The 20,000-nt window shown below is 40.2% G+C and overlaps 3 protein-coding genes across 3 annotated transcripts in view; all 3 read right to left on the bottom strand.

Annotated features, from left to right (window-relative positions):
* The window catches only part of LOC130221789 (probable helicase with zinc finger domain), a 37,132-nt gene extending 36,813 nt beyond the window's left edge, over window positions 1-319 (bottom strand). Inside the window, exon 1 of the mRNA XM_056454386.1 lies at window positions 236-319. Coding sequence (XP_056310361.1) covers window positions 236-275 — 40 coding nt within the window. The 5' untranslated portion in view covers window positions 276-319. The remainder of the gene's footprint in view (window positions 1-235) is intronic.
* A 9,898-nt stretch (window positions 320-10,217) lies between these two features.
* On the bottom strand, window positions 10,218-12,721 carry LOC130220615 (probable helicase with zinc finger domain). The gene is made up of 3 exons (XM_056452835.1): window positions 12,667-12,721; window positions 12,248-12,470; window positions 10,218-10,659 (listed from the first exon to the last, which is right to left on the bottom strand). The coding sequence occupies exons 1-3, from the start codon at window positions 12,719-12,721 to the stop codon at window positions 10,218-10,220; spliced, it is 720 nt and encodes a 239-aa protein (XP_056308810.1).
* Window positions 12,722-12,735: 14 nt separating this feature from the next.
* The window catches only part of helz (helicase with zinc finger), a 75,303-nt gene continuing 68,038 nt past the window's right edge, over window positions 12,736-20,000 (bottom strand). Inside the window, exons 25-28 of the mRNA XM_056452834.1 lie at window positions 18,509-18,687; window positions 17,410-17,611; window positions 17,058-17,140; window positions 12,736-13,089 (exon numbers count right to left, since the gene is read on the bottom strand). Of these exons, the coding sequence (XP_056308809.1) occupies window positions 12,751-13,089; window positions 17,058-17,140; window positions 17,410-17,611; window positions 18,509-18,687 (803 nt within the window). The 3' untranslated portion in view covers window positions 12,736-12,750. The remainder of the gene's footprint in view (window positions 13,090-17,057; window positions 17,141-17,409; window positions 17,612-18,508; window positions 18,688-20,000) is intronic.

Below are 20,000 nucleotides of genomic sequence, written 5' to 3'. Positions count from 1 at the left end.
TGATCAGCATCAGACAAGTTAATCCAGCAACGATTAGTGCTTAATTAGTGCTTACAATGCTAGTACTCATAATTCCCATTCAATAAGCTGGATACGGGACTGATTTCTGAAATAATACAGTATTTTGTTGCTCGTCTAGAAAGCTTCTTGATTTAGGAAATTCTAGATAGCTGGACTATAAACCGCTCAATAAGAAGAGCTTGCTTTTCCTGCAGTGTGGTGGTGTTTGACTCACCCTGCACATTGAGCACTCTCTCCACGCTGACCTCCGACATCCTCTTTTTGCGCAGTTCGGCTCTGATCCGGAAGACCTGGTCGGCGTAGGCGAGACCACACCGATGCTGCCCTCCTCCAGCTTCCCCCAGGACACGGGCCACTTCTTCCGCATCTCCTCCACACGCTCCACGATCTCAAACACCTGCAGAACACACACACACACCAACAGGGCTTGACATTCAACACCCGCCAACCCGGGAAATGTGGGTAGATTTCAGCGGGTGGCAGGTTATGTCGAGTTCAGACTGCGTGATTTTAACCCTGATTTTGACTCGCTGACATGTTCGAGAAATCTCAGACAATGGCTGAAATCACAGTCAAATCTGTGCTCGTGAGTGACAATCACAACAGTATGAACTATCAAAGGCGCGATCTGAGAGAATCAGCGATGCGTCGCCGATGCCTGTGAGATATTTGGCGTGCTAAATATCTGGAGCTGTCGGCGATTCAAATCATTTGACTGAACATAACATTGGCGATCGGCTACAGCCAATGAGAGAGCAGCATTCACTAGTCTGTGTATCTGCAGGCCAGCGGGAGGTGAGGGAGAAGTTAAAAGCGCTCATTTTTGGTTTATTTGGACCAAGAAATGAGGAAAACTAGTGGAGGTTTGACAGGAGCACTCGTGTCTGTTGACGTTACATTCAGAAAGTTAAAAAGAAAGTGGAGGAGAAATTGCTAATTCCCTTCAATCCCAGGTGAGCTAATACGTACATTTCCTACCCCATAAAGGCTTCTTTCTCATTATGTAGTTAATAACAAAAGATTTACTAGTGTTTTTGGCTGGGAGACATAGTTTAGACGAAGTTGTCGGCGATTCTTCCTATTTCTATAGTCATGCTGTGTGAAAGCCCCAGTCGCTGATGCATCTTGCAGTGTAAACAAAGCAGCGACAAAATGCTAGCCGAGATAGTCATGCAGTGTGAAAACATCTGTGACACGACTACTTTGAAAATCATGCAGTCTGAACTGGGCACTGCTCCCACTAGCCCAGGCATGGGCAAACTCGATCCTCGAGGGCCGTTGTCCCTGCATAGTTTTGCTCCAACACTAATCAAACACACCTGAACACCCTAATTAGTGTCTTCAAGATCACTAGAAAGCTACAAGCAGGTGTGTTTGATTAGGGTTGGTGCAAAACTATGCAGGGACACCGGCCCTCCAGGATCGAGTTTGCCCATCCCAGCACTAGCCACTCCGGCTGGTTGAAGATCAGTTTGAAATTGTAATTGTCTTAAAAAGCAGAGAGAAACCGATGTGGTTTCGGGGCCAGCACAAGAGATGACAAAAAAACGACAGTTCGCATGAGCAAAAGAAACCGGTGAATACCGAATGAGAGGTAGATCACACACACGGCGAGACTAACCTCGTTCACTGACGAGGGCTTCAGTGTTGCGCGCACAGGTGATGTGATGCCAGTGTTTAAAAGCGGGTGCGCTCATGTTTCTTTGCGAGAAGCATCCGTGCCTGGAAACGCTACTAATGGGTTCTCTTTAAAATAGACCGGACAAAAAGTGAAGCTCGCCCACCTTCAATCCTGCTGCTTTCAAGAACTCCAGATATTTTTAAATGTCTTATTGTAGGCAGTGTTGTAAAGTAACAAATCACAAATACTCAAAAACTACTGTAATTGAGTTCTTCTTCTCAGAAACTGTAATTTACTAAGTAGTCTGGTAACACTTTATAATAACTACACACTATGAATCATTTACAAGCGGCAACCTCCCGCTCTCCCTCGGGAAGCCAATACGGAAGTAACTAAAACTGCAATTCATCGACTCGCCTTGGGGGGCTGGCTCCAGGAAGTCCAGGTCATTACTGACTGCATTGGGAAATTGGCCATTTTTACAGCTGATAATACATGCTTACAGCCTGGTACAAATGATGGCTTTGGTATATATAGTCATGATTAACCTTCATGACAACTGTGAGGGGGTGAATTTATTTTATAACTCATCCATTTTGTTTTATATAAGTTATATTAAGTTTGCATAATTAAGGGTGTGGCCACTTGAGTGACAGCTAGGTCTCACTGCTCGCTGTCTCGTCTCCTCAGCTGATTCCGGTTAATTAGCCAATAAACTCGGCATATATGTCGCATTTTTGTGTTGCTTAATGTTTCTTTACACAGTCAGTTGCCTTTTGGGATTATTTCCTACAATTATCAGATGATATGGGATGCTGTGTGCACTTAATTGTGCTCACAAACCATTCACGTGGCCTCCGTTTCCCTGGTGAGTGAAATTATATACTTGTATACCATCTCTATAAATGTATTTGTTTTATTTAAGATCATTTATAATGTTCTTTAGAGCTGTAATGCCCTCCAGAATCCGACAGATAGATTAGCTGTAGGCTCTAGAACAGTCATCTGAAGCGTTATCATACAGTGTTATGCTGGAGTTCATCAATAGTCCTGCATTTACTAACACAGACTAGAATTGAATTGTTTGGACGTATTTCGGGTTTTCCTCCTGTTAAACAATGCTTAGTGGCTCATTGCTACTACAGTGTTTTTAAAAGTCTAAACACTTTATTGATATAGTGTACAGCCAAGCACATGTGGTCAAAAATGAGTCGCAGGTAATAGAGTATCAAGCGTTTCTCCAAAGTAAGCTCTGTCTAAGCCAGGTCCAAGCAAAATGCCAGCAGGTGTCTGTAGCTCCGCCACTCTCCGCCTCTTTGCCCTTGTTTGGTATCCCACCGTGGGTGCGATGACGCGTGAACAAAATGGCGACGGTTGGCGCGCCTACTTGTAGCTTCATTTGCGCTCTTTAGAAACCTATTGGTGACGTCACGGATACTACGTCCATATATTTTACAGCCTATGATCATTTATTAAGCATTAGCATCTATTGAATTCCTTATTTGTTAAGCATTAACTCTACATTAATAGACATTAATAAGCAGTTAATAACTGAAGCTACAAATGCTCTATTCTTGACTTACAACCACATTTATAATGTGCTTAATAATTGAACTTTCATAATTTGTGACTGGTCCATTTTTCATGACTAAATGAAGTATTTAATCATTTCTATTTAGAGAAGCTGGAGTTATTAAGATAATTCAGAATGAATTAGTAAATGATTAATAAACTATTGATCATTAGTTTATTAATGATCAATTAGTCTATTAATGACAACCCCCGGGACACGCTGGTAAGGTTTACCTCAGCGTTGTTGTAGTACGCGGTGCTGTTTTTCTCCTGCACGTCTTCTCCGCGGGCTGTGAAGAAGGTCAAAGGGTAAAAATCCTTATGTGGCGGCTGTGTTCCCGCTGGCCATCAGCTTTCCCTCGTAGAAGAGATCAGACGTGTAGCTGCGGGTCAGTCAGGACACACAGTCAGCTTGAAGACTCATTACAAGACGATAAACAACACGCTAACATCTTCAGATTTAAATGTTTGACAAGAAATAAGTCATAATGGTCTCAGGGTTCTTACGCTTTCCAATTTAAGCACTTAAATCATGTGTAGAAAAGTATATATTTACATGCATATGAACACAACAACACATTATATATGCACACTACCTGACAAAAGTAACCAATAATAACTTGACTTCTAGTTACATTTAGTATCAGAAGTGGCTTATATGAAAGGTAAAGGCCTCTAGATTACGATTATTTGACCACAATAAATATGGTCATGTCTTGATTATTAATGATTCTATTTTTTTTTTCCAATCCCAGTTGTAAGAGCAACAAATAATAACTTGACCTCTAGTTGTTCATGTGGAAAAGTGGCAGAAGGTCAATTTTCCCAGGAATCATCTGTTGATCTGTCATCTCAATCATCACCAATACTGCAGAAGACCAACTGGAACAGCATGGACCAAGATTCTCACAGAAATCAGTCAAGTTTTGGTGAAGGAGAAATCATGGTTTGGGGTTGGTTACATTCAGTATGTGGGCGTGCAAGAGATCTGCAGAGTGGTAGCTCAACATCAAACAGCCTGAGGTATCAAGACATTTGTGCTGCCCATTACATTACAAACCACAGGGAGAGGGCAAATTCTCCAGCAGGATAGCGCTCCTTCTCATACTTCAGCCTCCACATCAAAGCTCCTGAAAGCAAAGAAGGTCAGCGCTCTAGGATTGGCCAGCCAGTCAACCAGACATGAACATTATTGAGCATGTCTGGGGTAAGATGAAGGAGGGAGGGCATTGAAGATGAACACAAAGACTCTTGATGAACTCTGGGAGTCCTGCAAGAAGGCTTCTTTGCCATTCCAGATGACTTTATTAATCAGTGATTTGAGTCATGTCAGAGATGTATGGATGCAGTCCTCCAAGCTCATGATGGAGTCAGACACAATATTCATTCTGTTTCCACTGCAGCATGAGCACATATTCTATACTGGACATTATTGAAGGTTCAGTGAGCAGGACTTTAGTCTAAGCAGAGTCAGACCTTACTGTCCTAATCAAATCATTAATAATCAAGGATGATCAGATTTATTGTGCTCAAATAAGCGTAATCTAGAGGCCTTTACCTTTCATATAAGCCACTTCTGATACCAAATGATCAACAAGAAGTCAAGATATTATTGGTTCTTCCTAAAACTTGGATAGGCGACAAGACTTTTGTCAGGTAGTCTATAATATTCCAAGGGCGTAGGTTGGCACTTGACATTGGTGGGGACGGGTGAATACAATATATATATATTGTTATTAATTATTAAATTAATCCTCTTTTCATAAAATTTATTAAGTTAAATTAAATAGTCAGGCTCGTAGCCAAGGGGGTCCGGGTGAATTGAAAGACCAAATATTGGATTATTATTATTATTATGCTTGAATTTTCCTTTTCAAATGGCCCAATTCTGACTGAGGAAAGTTGAATGTGCTGGCCAGTTTGTTATTTGCCTGTAGGCTTCAGTTTTTTATTTTAAAACAAGTTTGAACAGATTTCTAAAATAAAAAAATGTAATGATCAATGAAAATAAAGTAGTATTTCAAATATAAGTATCTTTTTCATATTCTCCATGATAAATGTTCATTATTTATAAAACGGTAATATAAAACTTAGTTTAACGCACATGAGCCTGATAGTGTAATGGTAAAAGAATGTTTATTAATTGATGAAGAGAGAGTTAATAAAGACTTCCGTTTATTTTAGCTAAATGCAAATGAAACATGTCTCATATTTCAGTATTTATGAACAGCACAGGCTGGAGTTTTCCTGAAAAACTGTTTCAAATTGCACACATGCTACTCTGAGAGATCAGGAGAACCGGCAGGGGTCATATACTTTTACATGTAGCTGTTTATTCTGCAGTCAGTTTTCAGGGCATGTTATGCACAGACTGTATCAGTCTCCTATAACAATAGACTGTGCGTTAAAGTGGGGAAAACACAAGCATCAACAAGATTATGATGGACTCATTCAGTAGCGAACTACAGTTTATGTGACTTACACTTTTCCTTATCTCCACCTTTATTTTGCTGCCGCCATTCTCATCTGCGTGTGTCACACACCTTATTCTTGCACGGGAAATTCACAATTTTGGCGGTCGATGTTTGTATCTTAAGCAGCTACGGCCTCTCAAGTGACAGCAGGGAAAGGCACAGCCAATCACAATAGCCGCATTTCCACTATCGGGCCAGTGCGAGCCAGGGCTTTAATCGGGCCAGGCCGGGCCAATAGCCCGGGAGGTTGAGAAATGAGGCCGAAATCATGTCGCGTTTCCACTGTCGGGCTAGTTGCTCGCAGCGAGTCACGCAAACACCGCCCCCAGAACGTCCCCCGAATCAAACGTCACACAACCCGTCACACAACCCGCCCACTTCAGCGGGAACAAAAAACTCAAATTATAACCACAAACACAACCTGGCATCACTACGAGAGCGCGAAGATGGAGAACACCGAAGCCATTGCTTTTTTACTGTTTGTGGTCTGTTGGTGTAAGGCCAGACAGCGATCCCTGGATAAGGACATTCGAGTTCGGCGGCATTTACTTCGAACACAGATTTTGGCTGTCGGCACCTCTCTGTATGGCACACTTGTTCTGTCCTCTTACCGGAAAGCGTGACCGATAAATATGTACCCAATGAGCCGGAAGTTACACGTGTTGGATTTCGCGCTAAATGTTTTAAAAGGGAACACTCAAAAGTAGCCCCTTCGTAGGCCATGTGTGCGCCACATGGCTGACGTCTCATGTATTGTTTTAGGATCAGCGTTTTAGTTAAAAAGGTAACGTTAGTGAACACTTAGAGCAGTGTTGACTTTGTGGTGCAGTTTGATAAAACGTTAGTTAGTTGGTAAATGCCTCAAATAAATAAATCACATGCCAGTACTGTCTGCTATCCATTTTTTCTTCTTCTTAGTGAGTTGATCAAGCGCGATAGCAAAACAAATGTAAGGGAAGAAAGCATCTTGTCTCCTCTTTACCTGACAGGAAAACTCCGCCTTTGTACGTAACCCCGCCCCGAAGCCCCAGTTGGCCCTCCTTGGCCCAAGGTATTCGGCGGGCCGAAAAAGGCCAGACGCTGGCCCCAAGGAAGCCCCGCTTTGGCCCGATTACGCCCCGGAAGTGGTAGTGGAAACGCGACTGGCCTTGGCTCGCTCGCTTTAGGCGCGATAGTGGAAACGCGGCTATCGATCATACGTTTTTGGAGGGGCGTGCGACCCGAGGAGAGAACATGATTTATTGGTGGGGGCGCGTCCCCTCCATCCACCCTGAATCTACGCCCCTGTAATATGACTGTCATTTATCTTAAATTCAGTTCTTCTAAATCCAAAGGGCAGTCTTGTTTTCAGAAATAGAGTCAAAATGAAGTGAGTTTTTCCTTAAAACAAGCAAAATAATCTCATTTTCACTTTGAAATAAGAATATTTAGCTTACCCCATTGATTATTTAGCTTATTTTACAGCAGAACTCACTCAGCTTTGACTTAATAGTCCTAAAAGACAGCACAATACTTTACACTTGTCTAGAAAACGTTTCTTGATTTAACAATCGTTAGATATTTGGACTAGAAACAAGGCAAAAACAGTGTAAACCAGGCCTTAAGTTGAACGTAGAGCGCTGTGTGAGACTGACAGAGAGTTGTGTAATGTAATATAATGTAATGTGTCTCCTCAGGACGAGTGCTGTGAAAGAGTTCACACCTACTTGATGATTGCCTCATGCGAGCGGTAGTTTTCACAGAGCAGGATCCTGCAGGGGTATTCGGACGGGTAATGCTCATACAGCCGGTCCAGCAGAGACACGTGCAGATTCCTCTCCCGCGCAAACTCACTGTACACGAACGGGCTGAGCTGTGGATCAAACACACACACACACACCGCATTACTACACACACTACAACCACACAAACCAGTCACTAATATATATATATTTAATTTTATTGAGTAACGGATCACAGTTAGGATGAAAAGGAAATGGTTTAAACATGCTAGTTTTGAGATAATTAGACTAAACACACTCCTATAAGTGTGATAATACTCATTTTAAGACTTTTCTTCTTTACTAAAGCCTAGGTAGATTTACTTATGTCAAGTAGAATTATCTTCCTGCATGGGCAGATCCTCATTTGACCTGTTTCTAGTGTGTATCTTCTTAAATAATTCGCTCATTTCTCATATTTAGATGTGAAATCCTTCATCGGCGTTAGCTGAATGGGTTTTTACGCACTCGAACATTGCACTGCACAATATATGTAGATTAAATGCAAAACAACTCAACAAAAACAAGCATCACGTTCATTTCTGTGCTCAAAACACTCTTGTTTTATTTTAATTAACAATCAAACGCACGAGCTAGCTAGCTCCAAGCACATTTCAGTCATTATTTCGGACTTGTCAACGGTTGCAAGCGGGGGGCGATTAGTGTAACAGATCACAATCCACAGTTCGAAACATAATTAATTTATTTAATCCTAAATTGGATGACGCAGTGGCGCAGTAGGTAGTGTTGTCGCCTCACAGCAAGAAGGTCGCTGGTTTGAGCCATGCAGTTGGCATGTGTGAAAGCATTTAGGTTTCCTGTAAAATATAATGATGACGGAATAAGTTGTGATGGGTTATTCGGGATGTGTGGGATTCTTAGTAGGCTTGGGCGGTAATACGGTAATATGGTATACCGCGGGATCTAAAAATAGCAACGGTGTCAGTTTCAATACCGTTATACCGTCATAAAAACAATGCCCTTAAATAGGAGACAAGTATTAAATATTATTTATTTAATGCCTAATTAATGCGTGTGTGATTGTCATCACGGGACAGTGTGGAGGAGAGAGAGAGGTGAGGTAAGATGGCCAGTCGCACACCAAGTGACCTGGTCTCGAAAATGAACACAACCTCTGCAGTTTGGCAGCATTTCGTGTTTTGACCGAACGAGAAGGGAGAAGTGGTAAATACAAACTAGAGGTATGCATTCCCGCTGCTGTACTGCAGGACCCCACCAGATTTCTTCCGAAATTTCCGAATAGATCGCAGGAGCGGTCGGTAACTCTGGTGTAATTTGAACGGGAGCGGGCGGTCTAACAATATCACTCCTGAGCAAGCGAGCATGCGCGCATCTGCATGGATGCTGTTTATGTGTGTGTGTGTGTGTGTGTGTGTGTGTGTGTGAATGAGAGAGAGCGTGATGCTTTGTGTCGCTTGGTGCTCTTTATGTGTGTGTGTGTGGATGAGAGAGAGAGAGAGAGAGCGTGATGCTGTGCGTCGCTTGGTGGTGGTGTGTGTGTATGTGCGAATGAGAGAGAGCATCCCGCCAGATCTCTAATACGAACAGACAAACAGGTGACCGCGAACCTAAGGTCGCATATATGATATGCAGTTTCTAAATGGTCAAGCCAACAGTTTGGTGACGCTGTCTGAGCCTTACGTCATCATTTTTTTTATTATGCGCGGTAATACCGGATACCGAGGTAAAATAGGGAGGTTTGACGGTGTTAAAATTTGGAGACCGCCCAAGCCTAATTCTTAGGTTATTAATTAATTAATTAACATTTTTTAACTATTTATTTCATTTTATGTGAATGCGATTAAGTTCTTAACATACACTTACATTTGAATAATTCAAACTCAAGATTTCCTTTTTTTTCTCCACTATTTATTCATTTTTGCTCATTTAAAAAATAAGAAATAGAAAAAGACATTTAATTCATTCATAAAATTATGGGCAAATACTTTACAATATACAGTTGAAGTCAGAATTATTAACCCCCCTTTGCTGTTTGCTTGTCTGGAAAATGCTTCTTGATTTAACAATTTTTAGATATTTGGACAAGAATAAGACAAAAAGTAAGTAAAAAGTATTTTTTGCAGTGTACTGTCGCTGTCTGGGCTTTCCATGTCTTTTAACCTTCCTTTCTTCATGTGTTCAATACGTTTTCCCATTGTCATTTCATTTTAATACACACACACTTCATTTCTCCTACACCCTAATCAGTTTTGCTGTCTTTGTATGTTTGGATTACTTTAGATGTTTCTGACATCTAGTAAGTATTTCAAGCCAACGGCACCTTTAGAAATATGTTTTCTCTGCTGAAAATACTGACGCGTTCAATACTTATTTTACATTTTTCTGCCTTGTTTCTAGTCCAAATATCAAACATTTTTAAATCAAGAAGCATTTCCTAGACAAGCAAAAATACAGTGTTGTTTTCAGAAATAACCAGTCAAAATGAAGTGAGTTTTTAGTTAAAACATGCAAAATAATCTGACAACAGGGTAAAATACACTTGCTTTTCCTTTTGACATACGTTAATTTAACGTACTCCCATTGGCAGATTATTTGCTTGCTTTAACTAAAAACTTGCTCCACTTTGACTAATTTCTGACAATATTTTTTGCACATCAAGAAAATGCTTCTTGATTTAGTGATTTGGATCAGAAACCTCCAAGTAAGTGTAGATGTTAATGCTGGAGAACATCATACTATGGTGAAATCCCTTTTAACCGCATTTAATCACAGGTGCACTCACCTCTTCTAGGCTGTGCAGGGAGCTCTGCGGGGCCTGGAGCTGCTGTTTCTGCTGCTGGTGCTGCAGCGGCCTGGATCCTGCCGCTGTGCCATCGCCTGCATGCCGAAGGGCAACCCATGCCCCAGCATGTGTCCGGGATGGGGCCAGTGGGCCTCCTGGAGCAGGTATTTTACTGGAAGTTGCCCCGCGCTGTGATCCGGCGGGAACGGAGCCTGACTGAAGCCCACAGGTGGTTCTCGGCTGGTGTCGGGGTACGAGGGCTGAGTCGGGGCGGGGAAGCTGTGGTTTGGGGCTGAGGACGAGGGGGACGGCAGGTCTCCAGGGCTCCGAGGCTGGATCTGCTGACGGTACTGAAGGAGACGAGACTGAGGAGGAGGCATTTCTGCAGGGTCCCGCTGCTCATACTGCTGTTCCTGCGGGAGCATCTCACGCAGCAGACCCGGATACCTATTTAGACACAAAATGGTGCCAAACAGTCAAAAACACAAAGCTGACAGTAACTAAAACAGCTAATGGAGTATACACTAACCTGTGCATTATTCAGACACTAGATGGCGCCAAACAGTCAAAAACACAAGCTGACAGAAACTAAAACAGCTAATGGAGTATACACTAACCTGCGCATTATTCAGACACTAGATGGCGCCAAACAGTCAAAAACACAAAGCTGACAGAAACTAAACCAGCTGATGGAGTATACACTAACCTGCGCATTATTCAGACACAAGATGGCGCCAAACAGTCAAACACAAAGCTGACAGACACTAAAACAGCTGATGGAGTATACACTAACCTGTGCATTATTCAGACACAAGATGGAGACAAACAGTCAAAAACACAAAGCTGACAGAAACAGCTGATGGAGTATACACTAACCTGCGCATTATTCAAACACAAGATGGCGTCAAACAGTCAAAAACTAAATGACAAAATGAAACAGATGATGGAGTATACACTAACCTGCGCATTATTCAGACACTAGGTGGCACCAAACAGTCAAAAACCAAAGCTGACAGAAACTAAAACAGATGATGGAGTATACACTAACCTGCGCATTATTCAGACACTAGATGGCGCCAAAAAGTCAAAAACACAAAGCTGACAGAAACAAAAACAGCTGATGGAGTATACACTAACCTGCGCATTATCCAGACACAAGATGGCGCCAAAAGTCAAAAACACAAAGCTGACAGAAACTAAAACAGCTGATAGAGTATACACTAACCTGCGCATTATTCAGACACTAGATGGCGCCAAACAGTCAAAAACACAAAGCTGACAGAAACTAAAACAGCTGATAGAGTATACACTAACCTGCGCATTATTCAGACACTAGATGGCGCCAAACAGTCAAAAACACAAAACTGACAAAATAAAAACAGCTGATGGAGTATACACTAACCTGTGCATTATTCAGACACTAGATGGCGCCAAACAGTGAAAAACACAAAGCTGACAGTAACTAAAACAGCTGATGGAGTATACACTAACCTGCGCATTATTCAGACACTAGATGGCACCAAACAGTCAAAAAAACAAAGCTGACAGAAACTAAAACAGCTGATGAAGTATACACTAACCTGCGCATTATTCGGACACTAGATGGCACCAAACAGTCAAAAACACAAAACTGACAGAAACTAAAACAGCTGATGGAGTATACACTAACCTGCGCATTATTCGGACACTAGATGGCACCAAACAGTCAAAAACACAAAACTGACAGAAACTAAAACAGCTGATGGAGTATACACTAACCTGCGCATTATTCAGACACAAGATGGCGCCAAACAGTCAAAAACACAAAGCTGACAGAAACAGCTGATGGAGTATACACTAACCTGTGCATTATTCAGACAAGATGGCGGCATAACATATGAGTGTAATATGAATAAAAATGAAAAAACGACACACAACATAACGAAAGCATAGTCTATTTGAACAGTGCACAAGGGTTTAATAATAGACCAGTAGTAAATGGTGTGAATTGTTACTTAAACAAAAGTGTTATCAATGTATGTATGTATGTTCAGACCTGGGCATGGTAGGTCTGGGCTCCTCGTCTGCTGCTGGCCCCAGGCCCCATCCGGCTCTCAGCATCTGCTGAGGGATGCGCAGTCCATGTTGTCCCAGATGAGCCAGCTGCTGCGGCAGCGGGAACGGGGCAACACCGGCCGGCAGGAAGGGTGCGTGCTCCCCCCCACTGGCCCACAACGAGCCTGCTGCTGATGCTGAAGAGCCTCCATTCCTGACGATGCCTGACCATCTGACACACAAAACATAAAAACTAAATAAATAACTTGCACTTTTGGAAACAAAATGTATTATTTTCAATGTTTTTCATATTAAAAGTAGAAAACAAACAGTATCTCTCCTAAATAAAGACTTTAAGTGTTGAGTGTGATCAAGGCCTAAGAAGAATCTATATATACCAAACCTAAAGTGTCGCCCAACAGCGAGTCCAGCTCTCCTCCCCGAAGCTGTTGAGTCGGAGCGGCTGCTGGTGCATCTGTGCAGGCAGACCTCGAACCACACCCTTCAGATCCTCAGACATCCCGGCCCCCATCGGGGTCCTCTCCGCCTTCCAGCACCGGAGACTGCAGTCCGCGGGGTCCCATCGGCGGCCCGCTGAAAAACGACGGAGGAAAGGAGGAGGCCTGCGGGTGCATGGGCGTCTGCATGCGGAGAGGGGGTCGGGACAGGCCGTACTGCTGTGGGAACTGGCTGTTCCCATGATGAGAGGGGAATCCAGGATGTGGGGGTCCGAGGTGGAAATTGAGGGCTCTCTGGGGGTCTTTGCGTATGAGGCGGTTTGCAGGGAAGCCCCATGCTGGACTGGGGCTCTGGACTCTTGTTTTGGACCGATTCTGGATCCCCTGCAGAATAAGGAGATGGTACAGTCTTTACCATATTGGAGGGAGTTTTTGAACTTGCAATGGATGAACAAGTTGCTAAGATTACACTGCAAAAAAAGATTTGTCGTCTTGTTTCTAGTTCAAATATCTACCAATTCTTAAAAGCAGGAAGCTTTTTACAAACATGCAGGATATATTGTCTTGTTTTCCTTAAAAGCAAGCTAAATAATCTACCAATTGGCTGAGCAGAATACTCTTATTTTCATTTTGAATTAATATTATTCTGCTTATCTCATTGGTAGATTATTTTGAAAAACTGAATAGAAAAGATTATTGAAAAACGCAATTTTGACTCATTTCTGAAAACAAAACTGGGATTTGGACTTTGTTTTGGGCTGATTCTGAATCCCCCTGGGAAATAAGTAGATGATGGTACAGTCCTTACCAGATTGGTGGGTGTAAAGATAATGGGCTCTATTTTAATGACCTAAGCACAAAGCTCATGGCGTAAAAGCATTTAGAGCGTGTCTGAATCCACATTTGCTATTTTAAGGATTAAATAATACGCTCTGCACTGTGGCGCATGGTCTAACAGGGTTGAGCTTATTCTCTTAATGAGCTCTGATTGTGTTTTGAGAATAACGTGCATTAAACCAATCAGAGTCTCGTCTCTCATTCCCTTTAAGAGTCAGTTGCGTCACGCCATTTTGCATTTGCTATTTACATGGCGGACTTTGTAAGTGTAATAACTGAACGCTTTATTAGTGAGAAAACAGTTGTACAGAGCTTCTGCAGCACGAGGATAAAGAACGAGCCTCCTCCATTCAGCCTCTTTACTTTCAGGGTTCTTACACATTACCCAACTTCAAATTCCAGCACTTTCAATGTGTATTTTTATGCTTTTCCAACACCTAACCAACACGGTAAATTATGTTTACTGTATAGCAGCTGTATATACTTTCACATTTAAATCCATTGTGCCATTTAAAAAAAAAACATATAACATTTCAGCTTAAAGTGCTGAAAAATGAGTTCACAGTCAGATTGTGTTTGGGTGTAGTCCCAAACTTTCATGACCCACATGATATTTCATGTGCATTGCTATTTAAAATTCATATAACAAATTAAATCCTTATGAGTCCGAGAATATTCAACAATTTGCACTCACACAAATGCTCCCTAATATATTCTGAGCTCAATAGCTAAAATTCCAGGCGCATATGCAACCAAAACTGTCGAAATTTCAAGCCCTGCAACTTCAAATTCAAGCAGGTTCAAGCAGTTTGTCCAAAATCCAAGCACTTTTCTAACCTTGAAAACACTATTAAAAATCAAGCATTTCCCAAGATTTCCAGCACCCGTACGAACCCTGTACTTTCTCTTTACTTTACTCCTTTACTTTAATGAAGGAAACGGTGGAAACTCACTCCACTGAACACATCCATTAGCCCACATATTTTATTTCCTTTGTTAAGCACAAAGATTTGATCAAAACTATTTCTAAATTCAGTTCTAATCTCTAGCAAAGGAATAAATGAACAATAATAATGAAGTGTGGGTCAAAACACTGAGTTATATCCAAACACACGTCCTGTTCTGATGCCCCATATGGTGATGCAGGACGTCACCAAAACCCCACAGCTGGACAAATCTAAACTAGTTTTATTAAACTAATATAATCTGCATATAATAAATAATACTGATAATAATAATAACATTATACAGATACAGATCGTCATGAATAAACTGAAAAGTCCCCCGAGGTGAAGAAGGCATGGAGGCAGTGGTGTTTATATACATGTAGAAAATCATTGTTGGATCATTTTAATCCTTTAATTATATTCATCTGTAAAGATATTTGTGCGTTGCTGATCATCCTGTGTGTATTCAGCAGTGTGTAAGTGTTTGGATCTGCATAGGCACATAATGAACGCACTCTGCGCCAGACTGCAGAGCAGCTTTTAGGGGCCGATCAGACTTTTTGAGTTGAGAGGCGCCTTTTTTGAATGATTCACTAATGGCCGCGAGCGTTTTGTGCGCTGCTTATGCGCCCCTCATGTTTTAACCGCCTGCTGCGCCTTGCATTTTGCCGTTGCGCGCCATGCGCTTGCAGTTGAAAAAAAAATCAACTGGTGGAAAAAGCACGTCAGGTCAGTCGCGTCTGTTTTATTCTCCAATCAAATGACAGCAGAGGCGGGGTTTCCATTGAGGTGTCTGCAGTGTTTGTGTTGTCAAAGACACCTACGGAGACTCTTGAAGATGGAGGAGAGACTTGTGGTTGCTGTTTTGAGTTATCCAGAGCTGTATGACTTCACAAATTAAAATGTTTAAATATTAAAATTATACCAATATCAACAGCAACACTCACGCACATTACACAGCTGATTCAGCCATTGCCTGGTGACATTAAAAGAGCACCGCGCTTCTGTTTTTCTTGTCTACAAAAAGTCAGTGTGGTGGGCCTCACATTTTTGGAACAGAAATGTGCATTCAGTGTGATCAGCACCTTAGTTGGTCAATGATGCTGTCTATTTTAGTTCCTTAAAATAGCAACACACCAACAATGCTCCTTAACACACCTCCTTTATAGATCAGCACACCAGCACACCTCATCTGCACATCAATAACTGTCTGGTTTAGCTCAGCTACTAAATACGATCTCCAAAGACTACGTCGAATAGTTCGGACTGCTGAGCGAATCACTGGTACAACCCTTCCTACTCCCCAAGAACTGTACTTATCCAGAGCGAGCAGAAGGGCTGCCAAAATCACTCTGGACTCCTCACACCCAGCACACTGCCTCTTTAAACTGTTACCTTCTGGTCGACGCTACAGAGCACTGCGCACCAGAACAGCCCGACACAGAAACAGTTTCTTCCCTCAGGTGATCCATCTCATGAACACTTGATGATAATAATTGTGGAACCAACATCACTACTGCTATACACTTTTATACACATATACACTTATTTAACAACACACTTTACATGCCAATTTGCACATAACTGCTGCACATATAACGTTGTATATAGTAATAAACACGTACACACACTTGTCAATCTGTATATTTGCACTCACTACTTACTTCTATTTTTTTTTTTAAATATATGTATGATCTGTTTTTTGTCCTGTCTCTGTAATCCTGTTGCACTGTAAAAGCTCTGTCACCAAAACAAATTCCTCGTATGTGTGAACATACCTGGCAATAAAGCTCTTTCTCATTCTGATGAGTCCACACAGTGGCGCAAATGGATTTGTTATTTAAACAACGTGGTGCAACACGTGAAAATTATGGTTGCGCTGGTCTGAAAATAGCAACAAATCGAGCCAAACACCTCTTGCACCTTATTGCACGGGGTGTATGATAGGGCCCAAAGTGTTTTTGAGCATGCAATTAATGAAAAAGTTTGATTTCTGAGGTTGCACTGCAGAAAAAAAAAAAAAAAAAGTTTTGTTTCTAGTCCAAATATCAATAAATAAATAAATAAAATAAAAAATAAAAAGTTTGTTTCGTTCTAGTCCAAATATCAAAAAATAAATAAATAAATAATAATTTAAAAAAATTGTTTCGTTTCTAGTCCAAATATCAAAAAAAATAATATATAAATTAAAAAAATAAAATAAAAAATAAAAAGTTTTTGTTTCGTTTCTAGTCCAAATATCAAAAAAAATATTTATAATAATAATAATTACATTTTCTAGATGAGCTAAAAATATTGATATTTGAAATAATATGTCAAAAACAAGCGAGTTATTCCTTAAAGCAAGTAAAATAATCTGCCAGTGGGGTGAGCAGAATAAACTTGTTTTAGCTTTGAGATAAGTTTATTCTTCTTCCCTCATTGTCAGATTATTTTGCTTGTTTTAAGGAAAAAACTCAATTTTGACTCAATGTTTATGAAAACAAAAATATTTTAACGCTAGTCTAGAAAATGCTTCTTGATTTAAGAATTTTGAGATATTTAAAGTGAAAGTGTAAATGTATTTTACCTGTTTTTCCTTCAGTTCAGGGGCTTTTCTCTCAGGCGTCAGCAGTCGACAATGCTCGGCTTTCCCATTAATGTCCATTTTCCCTAAAGAATGACAATATATCAGCAAAACCCATCAAATAAAATGATAACAGCTCCAAACTGAGAATTTAAAAGAAATATGAGGTGGATTCTCATTAACAGTGCATGATATTTTCCAAGAAAACCAAATATCAGTAAAAGGGGTAGTTCACTCAACAATGCAAATATCATGTCATGTTTCCTTATCCTCCACTTATCACAAACCAAAGAGGGCTTAAAATGCATGAATTGAGCTACAATACTGCAGCAGTGAACTGGTTTTGAAGTGTTACCGTTCCCGCTGGGCTCTTGAAGCAGCTCTTTCTCTGTATTTTGCTGCTGGTTGAGGCCTAAAGGCGACGCGTGACTGAATCCGTACAGCACAGGTGAGGTGCGACTGGCTGCAGGACGCAGGTTCAAGTTGTACATGGCCGCCTGGTGGCTCATAAAGCGAGGATCCATCGCAAAACGGCTCTGATAACCGGCCCAGGGCAACTGGAAAGAGGAGAGTTGGGGTCATACTGGTGTGACGTTTGTTTGTTTTTTTGTTTATTGACACATCAGCAACTTGACAAAATGACACAATCAACATGGATGAATATATACTACATAATAGTGGCAACTATATATTTTAAATAAGAGTTTATACAAACTAAATAAAAATAAATCATATAAAAAAGTATAATATCTAAATAAATAATAAATAAAAATAAATGTAAAAAATAAAGCTAAATAAGTAACTATAAAAAGTATAAAATAAACAAATACATAAAATTAAATAAATAATAAAAAACAATTAAAAATATATATACATGCATGTATATATTTTTTATATGAATAATAAATAAACAGTACACACACATTACATAAGTAAATACAAAATAAATCAATTTTATATATACACATACAATAAAATAAATAATTAGTTAAATGAATAAATATAAATAAAAATATAATTATATAATTATATAAATAATAAAAATAAATATAAACATGCATTTATCTATATATGCATAATAAATATACACACTACACACATTACATAAAAGTAAAAATACAAAAAAAAGAAATAAAAATATAATTAATATGATAAAAAAGTAATATATATAAATAAATATATGTATATATATATATATATATATATATATATATATATATATATATAAAAATAAATCAATAATAAATAGAATTAAATAAATAATAAAAATAAACAAGTGTATGTGTGTGCGCGCACGCGAGTATGTATATGTGTGTGTGTGTGTGTGTGTGTGTGTGTGTGTGTGTGTGTGTATATACACACACACACACATGTGTATTTATATATGCATAAAAAACATACACAGTACACACACACACAAATTACATAAAAGTAAAATAAAAAAAGGGTGGTACCGGAAGAGGCATGGGCATCACCATATTTCCCCCATAAACTGCAGGCACATATAGGATGCTGGCCCCGGGGTCGAGTCTCTGAACGGGACTCGGTGATTTTCCAGAAGCTGGCGCTCCTGCACCCGGTGGAGTAAAGGCCTGGATTGGGTTTCCCATCAACACCGCAGCATTGGGCTGAACTGAAGAAACAAACATCAACCAACACTGTCAATAAAGCGCTATTATACCATAATGTAGACCTATTATGCCCCTTTTTACAAGATATAAAATAAATCTCTGATGTCTCAAGAGTGTGTGTGTGAAGTTTCAGCTCAAAATAACACACACATAATGTTTAATAACTCTCTGAAACTCTGTTTGGGGCTTTTTAGTGACTGTCACTTTAAATGCAAATGGGATTGTGTTCTTTTCAGAAGAGGGGCGGAGCTACAAATGCCTGTGTCAGCATAGTGGCAGATTCAAAAACAAGACTAACGCCTTATGCTGCTGAGGGAGAGACGGTCACTAGTAGGCGGGGCTTTCCCCCTCTGATGACATCATACAAAGGGAGAATGTCAATCAGAGTGTTTCTGCAGACTGTTTATGTCAAGTCTGATTATAAAACAATAGAATTAATCAATTTTTACCATTAGAAGCTGGTTATATTCACACACTGCTGACACACAACTGTGTTTAACACCTTATAGAAGTGACTTTTTCATAACAGGTGCTCTTTAAAACTCTCCTGAAGCAAACTAAATAAGCTAAATTCAACATTGTGACTTGTGAGAGTTTGATTATTGGGAAAAGTGTAGGGTTGGGTGAAAAATCGAAGGCGGTTTCTAGATAACCACCAGAGTTTGTCTTGTTTCTAGTTCAAATATCTAAAAGACAAGCAAAAACACAGTCTTGTTTTCAGAAATAATGAGTCAAAATTAAGTGAGTTTTTCCTTAAAACATGCCAAATACTCTGCCAATGGGGTGCCAAACCCAGAATTAGATTCCATCTTGTTGTTTACCACTCATTAACAAGCTAAATAAAGTGAATTGTCATTAAAATGGTCCTCTTGTTTTATTTATCTGATCTCAAAAGCAATGTCTTGGCAAAAAAGAATAGCTTCACATGTGTGACTGATCAATTGTGCTAATAAAACTTCTCCAAATCTGCCCCGTTTGCTGATTTAATTAAAATCTTGATTCCCCATCTGTCCATCACAGCTAGCTTTTAGCTCACAATTGTGTGCTCTTCAAGGATGAGTTTGCAAAAAAAGCTCAAATTAATCGCATGAATCTAATATCCATCAAGAACACGTCTAGCACAGATTACAGCAGGCATTAGGATGCGTTTCTGTTTGCAAATGAGGTCTGAAATATTCTGAGCTCACCCACTTCCAGCCTAAAACACGTGGGATTTTGATTGTTTTTGTGGGTAAATACATTGAGCAGCTACTGACCTTGCATTGAAATGTTCCAGGACACGTGGTGAAAATGATGCAATTAAAATTTGATGTCT

Source organism: Danio aesculapii, chromosome 3 (genome assembly GCF_903798145.1).
Source record: "Danio aesculapii chromosome 3, fDanAes4.1, whole genome shotgun sequence".
NCBI classification, from domain to species: Eukaryota; Metazoa; Chordata; class Actinopteri; order Cypriniformes; family Danionidae; genus Danio; species Danio aesculapii.
The sequence above is the reverse complement of the archived record's forward strand: the minus strand, read 5'-3'. Positions and strand labels throughout refer to the sequence as shown.